At 41.3% G+C, this 15,070-nt stretch overlaps 1 protein-coding gene across 2 annotated transcripts in view; it reads left to right on the top strand.

Annotated features, from left to right (window-relative positions):
• Positions 1–5,229, top strand: part of DENND2C (DENN domain containing 2C) — a 47,656-nt gene extending 42,427 nt beyond the window's left edge. For both annotated transcript variants that reach the window (XM_063955430.1, XM_063955429.1), the window contains exons 18-19: positions 240–326; positions 2,267–5,229. In XM_063955430.1, the coding sequence (XP_063811500.1) occupies positions 240–326; positions 2,267–2,298 (119 nt within the window). In that variant the 3' untranslated portion in view covers positions 2,299–5,229. The remainder of the gene's footprint in view (positions 1–239; positions 327–2,266) is intronic.
• The last annotated feature ends 9,841 nt before the right edge of the window (positions 5,230–15,070 follow it).

Genomic DNA, 15,070 nt, shown 5'->3' with positions numbered 1-15,070 from the left:
CAGCCACCTGGACCACACCTCGCCACCTGCGAGCCCGGCTGAGTTTTTGTGTGGGCTGGGCGGGTCTTCAATCCAATCCCGGGAATCCAATATCGCAAAATGTTTCGCATTTTTTTTGTTCATACAATAATGACTGTTATACATCCATAATGGATTTACTTCTGTATATTTTAGGATCCATCCTATGAAAGTTTGTAGGATATATAATAATATTAATTACAACCATATTTTTAATTCAGGACTTTTTGAGGTTCGAGCCTGTGAATATCTAAAGACACTTCCAGAGACAGAGCCCAGCGGAGTCAACAAATTTTTGAAAGGATTAAGTAAGTTTCAATTCAACACAATAGGTTTTGTTTTTTTAGTGATTTCAGTTTTAAGATTTCAGCCTTGGGGTGATGTCTCGCAGGTACCTTAACCACCACAATTAATGTGTAGTGTGTAATCGCTCCACATTAAAATAATTAATTTGTATGAGTAATCAGCAGAGGATGTTGTAAGAACTCTTACCGTATCAGTGATTTTTCATACACTGACAGCTGCATGAAAGTGCTCAATAACATGTTCTCTGGCTGGAATCCATTCTGTTTCAGCAGACCGTGCCGCAGAGTGTATTAAGTGCTCATTACAAGATGGGAACTGATAAAGCACTTTACCAGATGTGAAAATTATGCATTAAAAATTAGGCATGAGAGTACAGTATGTGACACTGGACAGCGCTGTTGTGAAAGTGGCCATGTACCATTACCCTGTATTTTCACTTTGCATTTGTCAAAGTAAATAATGAATGTACTATATGGAAATATTTTAAGGACTTCACCTAGTTTTTATGATATTGCTGATAAGTCTTGTAGAGCTCACCATTCAATCTGTATTTATCCTCCTTTAATCTCTTTATCTCAATTTTTATTGTGGTGTAATCCACTCATAATACAATATTTTAGGGACATAGCCTAGTGGCAAGGCATATGTTTGATGTCCTAAAATGCAGTCATTGGGAAAGTGCCCACATTTGGAAATTAGCTGACAAAGAGGTGGCTGACATGAATCTTGGAGTATGGCCTTAGCCTGCACAGATTTAAGGTCCATACACACTGGGCGTTTTTGCCCAGTGTCTATGCTGGGTGATGATGTGAACATCGCTGGCAGGAAAATAACTCGGTGCATAGACACTGAGCGATTTTCACTGTGCCCACTTTCCAGAGTAGGAGACTGTGGAAAGTGGTTCACTCAGCTGGTAAAACTGCCTGGCGGCCGGCGAGTTTGAGCTCAAAACGCCAAAAGTGAGCTACTTTGAGCTCAAAATCGGCTAGTGTGTATGGGCCTTTAGTCTCTTAAATTTTGTATATATCCTTGTTAATAAATCTTCATTGAAGCTGCTCTCCCAGTTGACTGGTCACCATTTTAAAAGGTGGCGTAACTACCGTTGGTGCATGGGTTGCGGCTGTGGGGCCAGGGCTGCCTCCAGGGCCCTCTGTTCCCCCTGCACCCAGTCATGTCTTCAAGTCACATTTACAAAGCAAATCTAGCTGTTGCAGTGCTGCCTGCCCTGCTGGGATGCCCATGGAAGGAGGTGTGGATGTCCCAGCAGGGCAGGCAGCACTGCATCAGAGTCTGATTAAGGGATGACGCTGGGGCACGTGTCCTGAGCTCCCCTGGCTCAGCCACGCCCCAGCCATTTTGTCCTTGCTATGGGGCCCACAGAAGTCTAGCTACACCCCTGACTGCATACACCAGAATAAGGCAGCAAGCATGGTATTTGCAGTTTCCTGTTGGTCTGCATCACATTGAGACAAACAACCGGAGCCTCATGGGTTTCGGTGAGACCGGCAGTCGCTAGTGGAATTTATGATTACTGGTCATGCAACTTTACCTTTTGGACAGAGTAATGGAGTGCAATGAACAAGGGGTATCAGCCGTGTGACAAAGAGCGCGTTCAGCCCAATAGGTACTGCAGTTTAGAACTTAATTTGACTAGCATTGACTGAACAGCACAAATTAGTATATTTAATTGAATGAGCTTGCATTGCGCATTTTCCCCCTTATTATGGTAGGCCGATTCTGCTTACACCTCTATAGGCTGTGTGCAGAATCGTCTCTGCCTGTTAACTTGTGGAGGCCAAAAGAATCTGTCCTTAAATGTATAAAATATATAAAATGTCACTACAGTAAATCAAGTGTTTGGGAACTCTCACTGTGATATATAAATGTCTGAGTAGATATGCATACTTTGTACTGACTATAACCTATGTTTGCTGTTTTGCAGGTAATAAAATTAAATTTCTTCAAAAGAAATGATTCATGTGAAGAACATGACTAAAGATTTGGAGTTGGATTTGATGGATGAGAATCAGTCAGAGTTTGTGACAATTTCTTACGTGGATTATCTATTATATAGGAGAATGAAAAGAACTCTAATAATTGTCTTCCACTGGCTTCTTCTGGAATGAAGGAACGTTTAAGCATTGACACAATGGTGAACTGACCAATTTAATGAGTAGAGAATGGTTGGATTCTATCAAAGTCCCTTTCATGACACACAGATAGTGGATATTTAAAGTTCATTGGATGATCTTGGTCACCTTTGAATATTTTGAATGGCAACATTGGATTGGAGTATTAATTCTCAGAAGTGCTACATTTGGGATGGCTGAGCTTTTCATCCAATACTAAAAGTATTAAGAGACTGGAGTATCTTTCATCAAGACTTTTAATACTAGCCCAGGTGGCCAGCAGATTTTATTTGGTATTACTGTCATGTATCCTGGGAAAAATGCATGTGTGGGTCTCATCAACAGATGGCTACATTTGGTAATTCAGACAGCGCATTACTATGGCTGAATGTGGCAGACCTCAATGATCATCATTCTAAACAGATGTCTCCAGCAGTCATTCACAGTGTTATCAGATGGATATAATTATTCATTTATGCCCCACTTGAACAGGAAGGACAGTCAATGAAAGTTATAAGAAAGCACTTCATTATATAATTTATATGTAAATACCAGACTAAATAGACCTTGTCACTGTCAAAAAAAAAAAAATCTAAAAAATCTATAATTCTAAAAATATTACACTATACCTAAATATAAATTGTACTGGAATGTCATGATTTGATGTTCTGTGTTGCACTCACTTAAAATTAATATGTACAAACCGGGTGTCACTTACCACTGTGAAATGTATCATAATACACTCTGGTCTGTTCATAGTAACGCACAGTATTCTGTATAACTTGAGTGGGATAATGCTGTTTGAATCCTGGTTACTTACATCTACAATGCAAAGGTCACAGCTTCCTTCAAGTATTTCTGTAAATGTTTTAAACTCTAGAAATGCACTTTATACAGCATGTTACAGATTACATACAATGCAAGTGCCTTTCTTACAGTAAGTGTCAGGATTGCATTATGGTGAATTTATCAACTGCAGAATTGTTACATTATGCTACCTACATTTATAATGATAGTTATGACTGCGAATATGAATATTTTCTGCATTCCGTTTTGGAGGTGATTTGGCAGGTCTTGCATGCAAATCTGGAGAACTCCAGTGTCATTTAAAGTTTTCGTTGAAACCCACCCTTCCCCATCTCCACAAACATTACTGAGTTATTCATTCTTGGCTTAGAATGGTCCAGCTTTCTGATCATCATAATCCTGGCCACAGGCTAAGGCACCTGTAGTAGATTGAGTAGGTATATGGTGGCAGTAAAGTTCTTGGAGGGACACCTACGATTTTACTGTGGGGGAGGGGGGAACACATGATGTTTAGGCACATATATAAGAGTTCTCCTTCAATAAGAATACAGATGTGTATTTCATTTAATGTAGTTCCACAATGGTTGTTTCAAGTTGTCCTAGAAATATTACATTATAAAAGTATGTGAGAGACTCTTATTTGAAAGTATAGTTTTAGATGAAATCTTCATATACTGTACATAATAAGCATGCTACATATACAGGAGACACATATTTAGAAGGAGGGTACCATATAAGGTCACTATTACATTTTGGTATTGTCCCTTCTAGAACCAGAGAAAGGTGCTGCCATTTTAACCATTAAAGGGCATCTCCATTTGTGTCATGCGGCTCTGCTGGTGCGGTCTGTCTAGATCTGTACCCTGTTGTCAAGGTAAAGACATTCTGAAAAACAGATTACAGACAAGACTGGATTACATCAAGTGTTAGCTGATAAATGACATGTAGTCAAACCCTTGGACGTACTGTACACTAAACTCATTTATTATTATGAGTTAAACTGGGTATGCTGTCTATTATAGTGCCACATACATCTGTGAATAGTGTAACTTTTGGTTTTGAATTGTGACTGTATAATTGTGTTAATATTGTTACTCTTATAAAAGTGTGCCACGAACAGTGGCATTTCAGATTACCAGCTACTATAGTGAGAATAAGTGACATTCACCAAACTTGCTACCATATTGTGACAAAGTGTGACTAATACAGCAGGCTCACCAGGAACGACAGACACTTCTGTTCGATTCTGTTGTATCCATAATCTGGTAATATAAACTAGTACTGATATCTGATTGCAGGATATTCCGGTACATAAGAAGATACACAATAGCAGCATAATAATGAATGATAAAGACCTAAGGGGGCATTTACTAAGCAGTGATAAGAGCAGAGAAATGAGCCAGTGGAGAAATTGCCCCATCAACCAATCAGCAGCTCTGTATCATTTTATAGTATGCAAATTATAGATGTTACTTCAGTGCTGATTGGTTGCCATGGGCAACTTCTCCACTGGCTCACTTCTCTGCTCTTATCATTGCTTAGTAAATGTCCCCTAGTTTGTTAAAGAACTAGTATTGTGCATAGAAAGCTAATAAACTATTCACAAACAGTTTCTGTACTAATTTCCCATTCAGAAGTTCTTTACTGGCTGGTGAAATAAATGAGTGACTATTAGTCAGTGACCAGCCAATCCCATTCATTGTCTTGCAGTGTTGTTCATGTGCTGAATAAATTCTACTCTTATTCATTGATGAATTGCAACATAGAGATACGTTAAAATAGTTCACATAACGTGTTCATGGTTAAAACAACTGGCTCATATTGAGCTTGTACATTAATGTCAAATTATTACTGTATATGCTTTTGCATTTATATTTTGTAGATAAATATGTAATGCTTTCCTATGCCCTGTATATGTCAATGTAATATTTTTATACTTCACTCTAAATAAAGTGTTACATGGAATGTGTTGAATGTACAGTTGTCTTTTACTATAAAAATATGGTATTTAGGAAAAGTCATGCTTTGTAATTTGAATAGTAAATACATGAGTGGTCATGGCAAGCTGACCTGGAGAGACAGACATGTGGCTGGGGACAGGTGTTTACAGGTAGATTCTATGGATGATGCAATAAAGGGCAGTTTGGGTTTGGTACGCAGTTACACTCACCATCAGTGTACATTTGAATTCATGTATATTCATGTTTTGTTGTTTGCTTCATTTATATAAAAGTATTTTATACCATGAGAAGTACTTTCTATATGAAATTGAGGTTCCTTGTATAATGCCGTGGTAAAGGAAGATCCGTGCAGGGTTTTCGTGTGCTGGTATACAAGAAATCAGACTGGCTTTTTGAAACCTTTGTATTGAACCATTGTATACAGCATTGGTGTGGAATATGCTGTCTTTTGAGGTGGTTCCTGTAAGGTTGTCTTTATTTCAACAGGGATCTCTTGGCCTTTCTCAGTCTACACACAAAGATGTGCTTGTTTTGACATTAGGATCTATTGTACAGGGTACTGTATAATATGTTGGGCAAAAGGCTACAATGTGCAGTATAATGCTTATTTTGTCATTTATTTAGATAACATCACCATGGTACGTTTCTAGAGAATACTGAATCATTCACATTAGTCTCTGAACCTTTGGAGCTTACAGTCTTTGGGGTGTTTTTTTCAGATGCCAATTAAACTATCCATATGACTGGAATGTGGGAGAAAAGTGGAGTATCAGTAGGAAAACCTCCACATAAGTATAGACCATACAAACTCCACACAGAGTCCCAGAGGGAGCTGAATCCTTGGCCATAGTGGCAGATCCAAAATACTTCTATGGTTACATTTTGTTTGTATCTTAGTAATTTGTATAGAATATGCTGACTGGGAAAGTGCCATGTGACAACAGAAGACACGTTGGCCTCCCTAAAATCACCGACTGTGACCACCGTAAAATTGGTCTACAGTATTTCCGAAGTGCTCTTAGCAAGTTTCCGGAGATGTCACTGATGGCCTGTCTACCAAGTACTGTGAACAGGCTGTCTTTCAGGTGAGTTGAGAGGCACTAAAATAATTACTGAGAGGTGGTCAGGGCAGTAAAGCTCACTGAAAGCCCATGTCCAATAACTAGGGCTAGAAGTTACAGAGCAATTTAGTTCAGAGGAATGCTGAATCTGCACATTAATGTACATGAAGCCATGCCTATTTCACAGAGGTCTAGTACCAAGTGCCTGACGTGGCATCCTATCAAATATCCTGTAGTGGCTCCACCAAACGCTAGGTAACCGCTTTCTTACTGAGCAGCAGCTATTTGTTACAAGGTTAGTCCAAATGTATTTATATCTTCCACCACTGTAATCTACTATCCTAGCAAAGTTCAGAAACCATTTGTTGCCTACATACTCGGTCTGCTGTTTGAGCCTAGAAAATGCTTATCACTGTGATAGTTTATGAATCCCTATTTTGACAAGTGGTTACAGTAGTACAATGCTTTTCCTGCTGCTGGATAATGCAGCTCATAGTAAATCGCTACAGGTGATTAGTGCTCTCTGCATCCTTTATGGGATTACATGAGGGTGAATGAGAATGGTTACATCTTATAATCAGTGCTCAATAAAAGCCAGTCAGATTGGACAAGAAAACTTTATATTAATTACTTGCTTATAATTTATTTATCTTTTATTAATTTTGTGTGCACATTCAATTTCTAAACGATAACAGAAGGCAAAGTAAATATTTTCAATCTTGTTCTATAGAATGTCAAAGGAAGTAATAGCTAGTTACAGATGCAGTAAAATAATCCGTTATTGCCATCTAGTGGCCATAAAACAGTATTATTGAACTTATAGTTTTATTTATTTTTTACAATTAATTGTATGAATATGATATCAATATACCTTACACTACTACAAATTATTATTAGAGGTCAGAATAGCAGTGATATCTTTATTGTGGCAAGTTACTATTTGACATTGACTAAATCATGCTAGACACGACACCACAGAGGGAGAATATAACCTGTGGCCAGCATAGCGAGCCTCTGTGCCCGCATAGTGGCGAGCACGATAGGGGCTTTCTAGCGCTTGCCCTGCTGCCGGCATACTGATGGCCATAGGAATTATCACTAATGAGAATCATATAATAGAAAAAAATAACGTTTCTGGTAAAAACATTTTTCCCTTTTTATTTTTCTATTAACAATTGACTGTCATGACCAAGTATTAAGCCCTATAAAGAAATCCTTTGTGTAAAGTAATCACACATAGGCAAACGTAGGGGGGGGGGGACTTAAGTGGATCAATTTATGACAACAATAGCAATAGTATATAATATGATTACTAGAACTGCTGCCATATCATGCAGTGTAAGGGACAGAGCAGAGCTGCTGCACATGCCCAGTGGTAGCAGCTTCTTCCAAGTTTGCTGTGTGTGTGGATCTGAGTCCTCAATCAGTGCACTGGACCAGAGAGTAGCTACCAGGAAGAAGAAACAGGAGCATTAACATGAGGTGGGAGAATGTGTGCTTAAAAAATGCAGTACTGGTTCTATTATGTTTGTATATGTATTTATTTATGGGTTCACTACGATCTGCCGGCGGTCGGGCTCCCGGCGACCAGCATACCGGCGCCGGGAGCCCGACCACCGGCTTACCGACAGTGTGGCGAGCGCAAATGAGCCCCTTGCGGGCTCGCTGCGCTCGCCATGCTACGGGCACGGTGGCGCCGCGCTATTTTATTCTCCCTCCAGGGGGGTCGTGGACCCCCACGAGGGAGAATAAGTGTCGGTATGCCGGCTGTCGGGATCCCGGCGCCGGTATACTGTGCGCCGGGATCCCGCCAGTCGGCATACTGAATACCACCCTTATTTATTATGGTTTGTTTAACCTTTTCCTGATTACTTCTTTATATTATTTAAATGTTTGCTACAGCCTATACTTTAGACCATCTATAGTGTTAAATATGAATACTGTATTTCATACAGATTCCAGTGTATAAAAAGACCAATGTTTACATTAATGTCCAGGGCCATTGTTAGGTTCTTCTACCTCTCCCCGACACTCCCGCACTTGCGCCAATGTTTCAATGAGAGTAAGATTATGGACTGCATTTGTAAACCCCCCTCTAGAAATCCTGCGTTTGCCACTGTCACATAATACAGGAAAAGGTACAATTAGATAAATCAGTTAGAGTTGTACAAGGGTGGTGTTTGAAATGCCATCCCCACTACACCTCCTTGGATAAGCCACTGGAGACCACTCTCCCCATCCCATTACACTGGGTCTACGGAAGGGGTATTCCACATGCTGCCCTCCAGTTGCTGGGGGGCAACATGTTAAATATCCCTAATCTACAGGTGTTTTCTTTTTGTATTATATACACTGCTCAAAAAAATAAAGGGAACACTTAAACAACACAATATAACTCTAAGTCAATCACACTTCTGTGAAATCAAACTGTCCACTTAGGAAGCAACACTGATTGACAATCAATTTCACATGCTGTTGTGCAAATGGAATAGACAACAGGTGGAAAATATAGGCAATTAGTAAGACACCCCCAATAAAGGAGTTGTTCTGCAGGTGGTGACCACAGACCACTTCTCAGCTCCTATGCTTTCTGGCTGATGTTTTTGTCACTTTTGAAAGCTGGCGGTGCTTTCACTCTAGTGGTAGCATGAGACGGAGTCTACAACCCACACAAGTGGCTACGGTAGTGCAGCTCATCCAGGATGGCACATCAATGCGAGCTGTGGCAAGAAGGTTTGCTGTGTCTGTCAGCGTAGTGTCCAGAGCATGGAGGCGCTACCAGGAGACAGGCCAGTACATCAGGAGACGTGGAGGAGGCCGTAGGAGGACAACAACCCAGCAGCAGGACCGCTACCTCCACCTTTGTGCAAGGAGGAGCAGGAGGAGCACTGCCAGAGCCCTGCAAAATGACCTCCAGCAAGCCACAAATGTGCATGTGTCTACTCAAACGATCAGAAACAGACTCCACGAGGGTGTAATGAGGGCCTGACGTCCACAGGTGGGGGCTGTGCTTGGTGTGAGAACACCAAGATTGGCAAATTCGCCTTCTGGCGCCCTGTGCTCTTCACAGATGAAAGCAGGTTCTCACTGAACACGTGACAGAGTCTGGAGACGCCAAGGAGAACGTTCTGCTGCCTGAAACATCCTCCAGCATGACCGGTTTGGCAGTGGGGTCAGTAATGGTGTGGGGTGGCATTTCTATGGGGGGCCGCACAGCCCGCCATGTGCTCGCCAGAGGTAGCCTGACTGCCATCAGGTACCGAGATGAGATCCTCAGACCCCTTGTGAGACCATATGCTGGTGCGGTTGTCCCTGGGTTCCTCCTAATGCAAGACAATGCTAGACCTCATGTGGCTGGAGTGTGTCAGCAGTTCCTGCAACACAAAGGCATTGATGCTATGGACTAGCCCGCCCGTTCCCCAGACCTGAATCCAATTGAGCACATCTGGGACATCATGTCTCGCTCCATCCACCAACGCCACGTTGCACCACAGGACTGTCCACCTCATCAGGAGCATGCCCAGGCATTGTAGGGAGGTCATACAGGCACGTGGAGGCCACACACACTACTGAGCCTCATTTTGACTTGTTTTAAGGGGTGGTCTTCAGTATGCCGCCTGTCGGGATCCCGGCGCACAGTATACCGGCGCCGGAATCCCGACAGCCGGCATACCGACACCTATTCTCCCTTGTGGGGGTCCATGACAGGGGCTCATTTGCGCTCGCCACACTGTCAGTAAACCGGCGGTTGGGCTCCCGGCGCCGGTATGCTGGTCGCCGGGAGACCAACCGCCGGCATACCATACCACACCCATTTTAAGGACATTACATCAAAGTTGGATCAGCCTGGAGTGTGACTCCAAATCCAGACCTCCATGGGTTAATAAATTTGATTTCCATTGATCATTTTTGTGTGGTTTTGTTGTCAGCACATTCAACTATGTAAAGAGCAAAGTATTTAATAAGAATATTTCATTCATTCAGATTTAGGATGTGTTAATTTAGAGTTCCCCCTATTTTTTTGAGCAGTGTGTATATGTGTGTGTGTGTATATATATATATATATATATATATACACACATACACAGAGAGGCGGCACTCACGGCTGGTGGTTTCAAGGACAAAAAACGCCACACAAGGGGCTTGTTTCAACGTTTCAATTCGACAGAATTTTCGTCAGGATACATACACATCATGAAAAAACTTACCTTATATCCCCTCACCAAATGTGTTCAGGCGTGTTCGCTGCCGGGACCCGGCTCCCCGGCCGCGTCATTCACAGATGACGTCATCGCGCTAAACGGCGCACGCAGGCATCACCATCACCATAGAAACCCGGGGTGTGTATACAACAAAAGGGGAGGGAAGTGCAGCAGCTACAAACATAAAAACAATCAAGAGCATGTATAATATATATACAGTGTATTAAATACGTTTAATATCCCATTATTCGAATTGACTAAAGTTAAAAGCACCAAGAACAAATAACACATGATTAGTCACAATCGTTAAGAGACCGTGGACTAGTTAAAGCAAGATAACGGTATCATCTCATTTAAACCTCTAGGATGCACCGTATCCAAACGGTGTATCCAACGAGATTCACAACGTAGCAGGGCCGATCCACGATCCCCGCCTCGCAAACGAGGCGGGATGTGATCGATCATGCGGTACTTTAGACTGACCAAATTGTGGCGTGCCTCTAAGAAGTGGCGTGCCACCGGTTGGTCGCTAGTGCCATTGTTAAGAGCCAGTCGTATCGCTGACCTGTGGGCCGTCATACGCTCTTTAAACTTGCGGGTCGTTTTGCCCACATACGCAAGGCCACAGGGGCACACAATCTGATATACTACGTATGACGATTCACAGGTAAGATGATGCTGAATCTGGTACTTTTTACCTGTGCGCGGATGATGAAATATTTCACCCGCAAGCAAAAACTTACAGGTGGTACAACTGCATTTGAAATAACCATTCTTTTTCTGTTGCAGAAAACCCGTGCGGGGTGCCCCTCTACCTGAAATATCAGTCCTCACTAGTATGTCTTTAAGGTTTCTGGCACGTCTATAGCATGGCATTAATCTCGTGTCATTTAATCCCAAATCCTCGTCCGATTGGATAAGGTTCCAATGTTTCTTTGCAATGTTTTTGATCTTATTGGAGGCTGTATTAAATGTATTAACCCACGGTAATGACAACGAGGAATTATCCTTCTGTTGTTTAGATAATAATGAATTCCTATCCATGGCCAAAACCTTCCTTTTACTTTCCTGAAGAGACTGATAATTATAACCTCTGTCCACAAATTTATTGATTAGATCATCAATTTGAGTTGCGGCTAGTCCAACATCACTGTTGATCCGCAAAATGCGGATCATTTGTGAGTAGGGCAACCCACCCTTCAAATTCCTGGGATGGCAACTGGAATTATGTAGAAAGGTATTCCGGTCAGTGCTTTTGCTAAACACACTGGTATCAATTCTGGGCCCATTCCGAGCAATCATCACATCTAAAAATGCAATCTGGTGTTGACTCATTGTGTAAGTTAATTTAATGGGGCTAGTAGTATCGTTATGACTATCCAGAACACCGGTCAACATCTCTCTAGGACGTTTCCAAAATAACAAAAGATCGTCTATATACCTGGTGTAAAATAAAACATTCGAGGCAATAGATGGATCTCTAAAAAATAAATCAAATTCAACATCAAACATAGATATTTGCATAGGTCGGTGCGACGGCAGAACCCATCGCACACCCACGGTTCTGTGGGAAAAATTTATTGTCATACAGAAAAAAGTTATTCGTAAGAATTAATTCTAATAACATCAATAGCATATCAATATGTGTAGGGGAAAGATCACTTTGAGTAGACAAAAATTTTAAAAACGTATTTAATACACTGTATATATATTATACATGCTCTTGATTGTTTTTATGTTTGTAGCTGCTGCACTCCCCTCCCCTTTTGTTGTATACACACCCCGGGTTTCTATGGTTATGGTGATGCTGGCGTGCGCCGTTTAGCGCGATGACGTCATCTGTGAGTGACGCGGCCGGGGAGCCGGGTCCCGGCGGCGAACACACCTGAACACATTTGGTGAGGGGATATAAGGTAAGTTTTTTCATGATGTGTATGTATCCTGACGAAAATTCTGTCGAATTGAAACGTTGAAACAAGCCCCTTGTGTGGCGTTTCTTGTCCTTGAAACCACCAGCCGTGAGTGCCGCCTCTCTGTGTATGTGTGTTTACTTAGTGTCGTGGAGGGCACCGGGCCCATTGAAATGCTTGTATGAGTGCCGGTCCATTTTTTCACTCTACATTGGAACAAACCCTAAATTTAGGAATTGAACCAGGACAAGGCAACGGTTGTATATATGTTGGACTGTTTATGTTACCGTATTCAGGATCCTTTGTTGTTTTTTGTGAGTGCTTCACTATTTGTTTAATCACCTCCACGTGGGAGAGGGTGCGTTCAGCTACTAAATTGGGAACTGTGTTGCATACTTTTAGTTGACAGTGTTTCCTAAGTATGTCTGAATCTCAAGAGCAGTTTAACCCTCTGAATATTCCATTGCAAGAACATTTTAGTTTCTCTGAAACTGACACTGAGGTGATCTTACATAAAGAACAGCTGAGAGAGCAGTTGGAAGCTCTTACACCAGATGGTACTTTTAAAGAACTTCTAAAATTAAAGAAAAAAGAAATTGATTTCAATCTACACTCGATCACATTAAGTGATTACTTTCGTGCAAAGAAAATCCCACGTGGATTTAGGGTCCGAAATTGCCCGACCATCGGGAGATTCGATCCAGCATTCTGTCGTAAATGGGTCTCAATTTTAAATAAATGTTCATCAGATTTGATGTTACTCGTCATTGAATTTTCCAATAAAGAAGTTGAGACCCTCAAATTGAAAATAGCTGAATTTGAAACGGTTAATCTTGCAACGCTCACGACGGACACTGATACAGATTGGCTAACTAAACTTAACAACCAGATTACCATATATAAACGCGACCTTGTGAATTTCAAAAAAGAGAAATTTACTAAGGTCGATAAGGACTATGAGAACCATCAGGTTTATCGCTGGTTGCCCGGCTCCACATCAGCCGAGAATAAACGCCCGTTCTTCCGCAGACGGAGATACCCTAAAACCTTCGCTGACACCGAAACATCCGCTGACAACAGTAGTACTGGCAGTGAGCAAGAACCTCGTAGTTCTAAATCTGGTGCCAAGAACATCCCTTTAGGGATGACTACGCGAAAAATAAGCACCAAAAAAGTAGACACACAAGGAGAGGCGGGCAATTCAAACGGGAAAGGACGTGGAAGAGCCAAAAGCGTGAAGAGCAAGAAAAGTTAATCTTTAATCTGTCTAGTCACGAATTATCTAACAGTGAAAAGAGTGTACTAGTGAAAGGATTGTCATTTGTTCCGAGCAAATCATTTGATCCACTTCAGTGGCAAATTGAAAGAAATCAATTACATCGCAAGCTCAAACTAAAAGAATATTTTTTGAACAAACCTACAGCTGCCTCTATTGAGATCCCGGGCAAATTAGCTCAATTTAAGAAAAAATCTTCATTTGACCCCTTGTCGAATAATTCCAGCATCAAAACTTTTATCAGAATGGTGGATCAGGAAGCGAACACATTAAATGGAATCACGACCACCTCGAATCTAACTAAATTAGAGAGATTGGCCCTAAAATCTCTGTCTAACAATGAGTTATTGATCATACGCCCCGCAGATAAGGGTGGGGCCATCGTGCTACAGGATCTGACAGATTATAAGACTGAGATACAACGTCAATTGGATGAACCTGGGGTTTATAGTAAATTGAGGGGTAATCCCTCTTTAGTGTTTTTGAAAGAATTACGTGAAGTACTTGTTATGGCTAAGGATGTGGGTTTTATTTCTGAGGAAGTATATGATCTATTGATACCTGAATTTCAGTAGTGCCATTAATCTATACTTTACCTAAGATTCACAAGGGTATTAACCCTCCTCCGGGACGTCCTATAATATCTGCGAGAGGGTCGTTATTTCAACCTACTGCCATTCTGCTAGACTCTATATTACAACCCCTGATTCAGAAGCAACCGTATTTTCTGTTAGACACTACGATGTTGTTAAACAAATTGAATGGTTTAGGGGTGTTACCGGATGAGTTGTGGTTGGTCACTATTGATGTGACCAGCCTATATACTGTCATTCCTCATCAAGAGGGTGTGACCTCTGTTAAAAAAATTTTGTCTACTCAAAGTGATCTTTCCTCTACACATATTGATATGCTATTGATGTTATTAGAATTAATTCTTACGAATAACTTTTTTCTGTATGACAATAAATTTTCCCCACAGAACCGTGAGTGTGCGATGGGTTCTGCCGTCGCACCGACCTATGCAAATATTTATATGTTTGATGTTGAATTTGATTTATTTTTTAGAGATCCATCTATTGCCTCGAATGTATTCTTTTACACCAGGTATATAGACGATCTTTTGTTATTTTGGAAAGGTCCTAGAGAGATGTTGACCGGTGTTCTGGATAGTCATAACGATACTACTAGCCCCATTAAATTAACTTACACAATGAGTCAACACCAGATTGCATTTTTAGATGTGATGATTACTCGGAATGGGCCCAGAATTGATACCAGTGTGTTTAGCAAAAGCACTGACCGGAATACCTTTCTACATAATTCCAGTTGCCATCCCAGGAATTTGAAGGGTGGGTTGCCCTACTCACAAATGATCCGCATTTTGCGGATCAACAGTGATG

This window comes from Pseudophryne corroboree, chromosome 2 (assembly GCF_028390025.1).
Source record: "Pseudophryne corroboree isolate aPseCor3 chromosome 2, aPseCor3.hap2, whole genome shotgun sequence".
NCBI classification, from domain to species: Eukaryota; Metazoa; Chordata; class Amphibia; order Anura; family Myobatrachidae; genus Pseudophryne; species Pseudophryne corroboree.
This window is presented reverse-complemented; position numbering and strand designations above follow the sequence as displayed.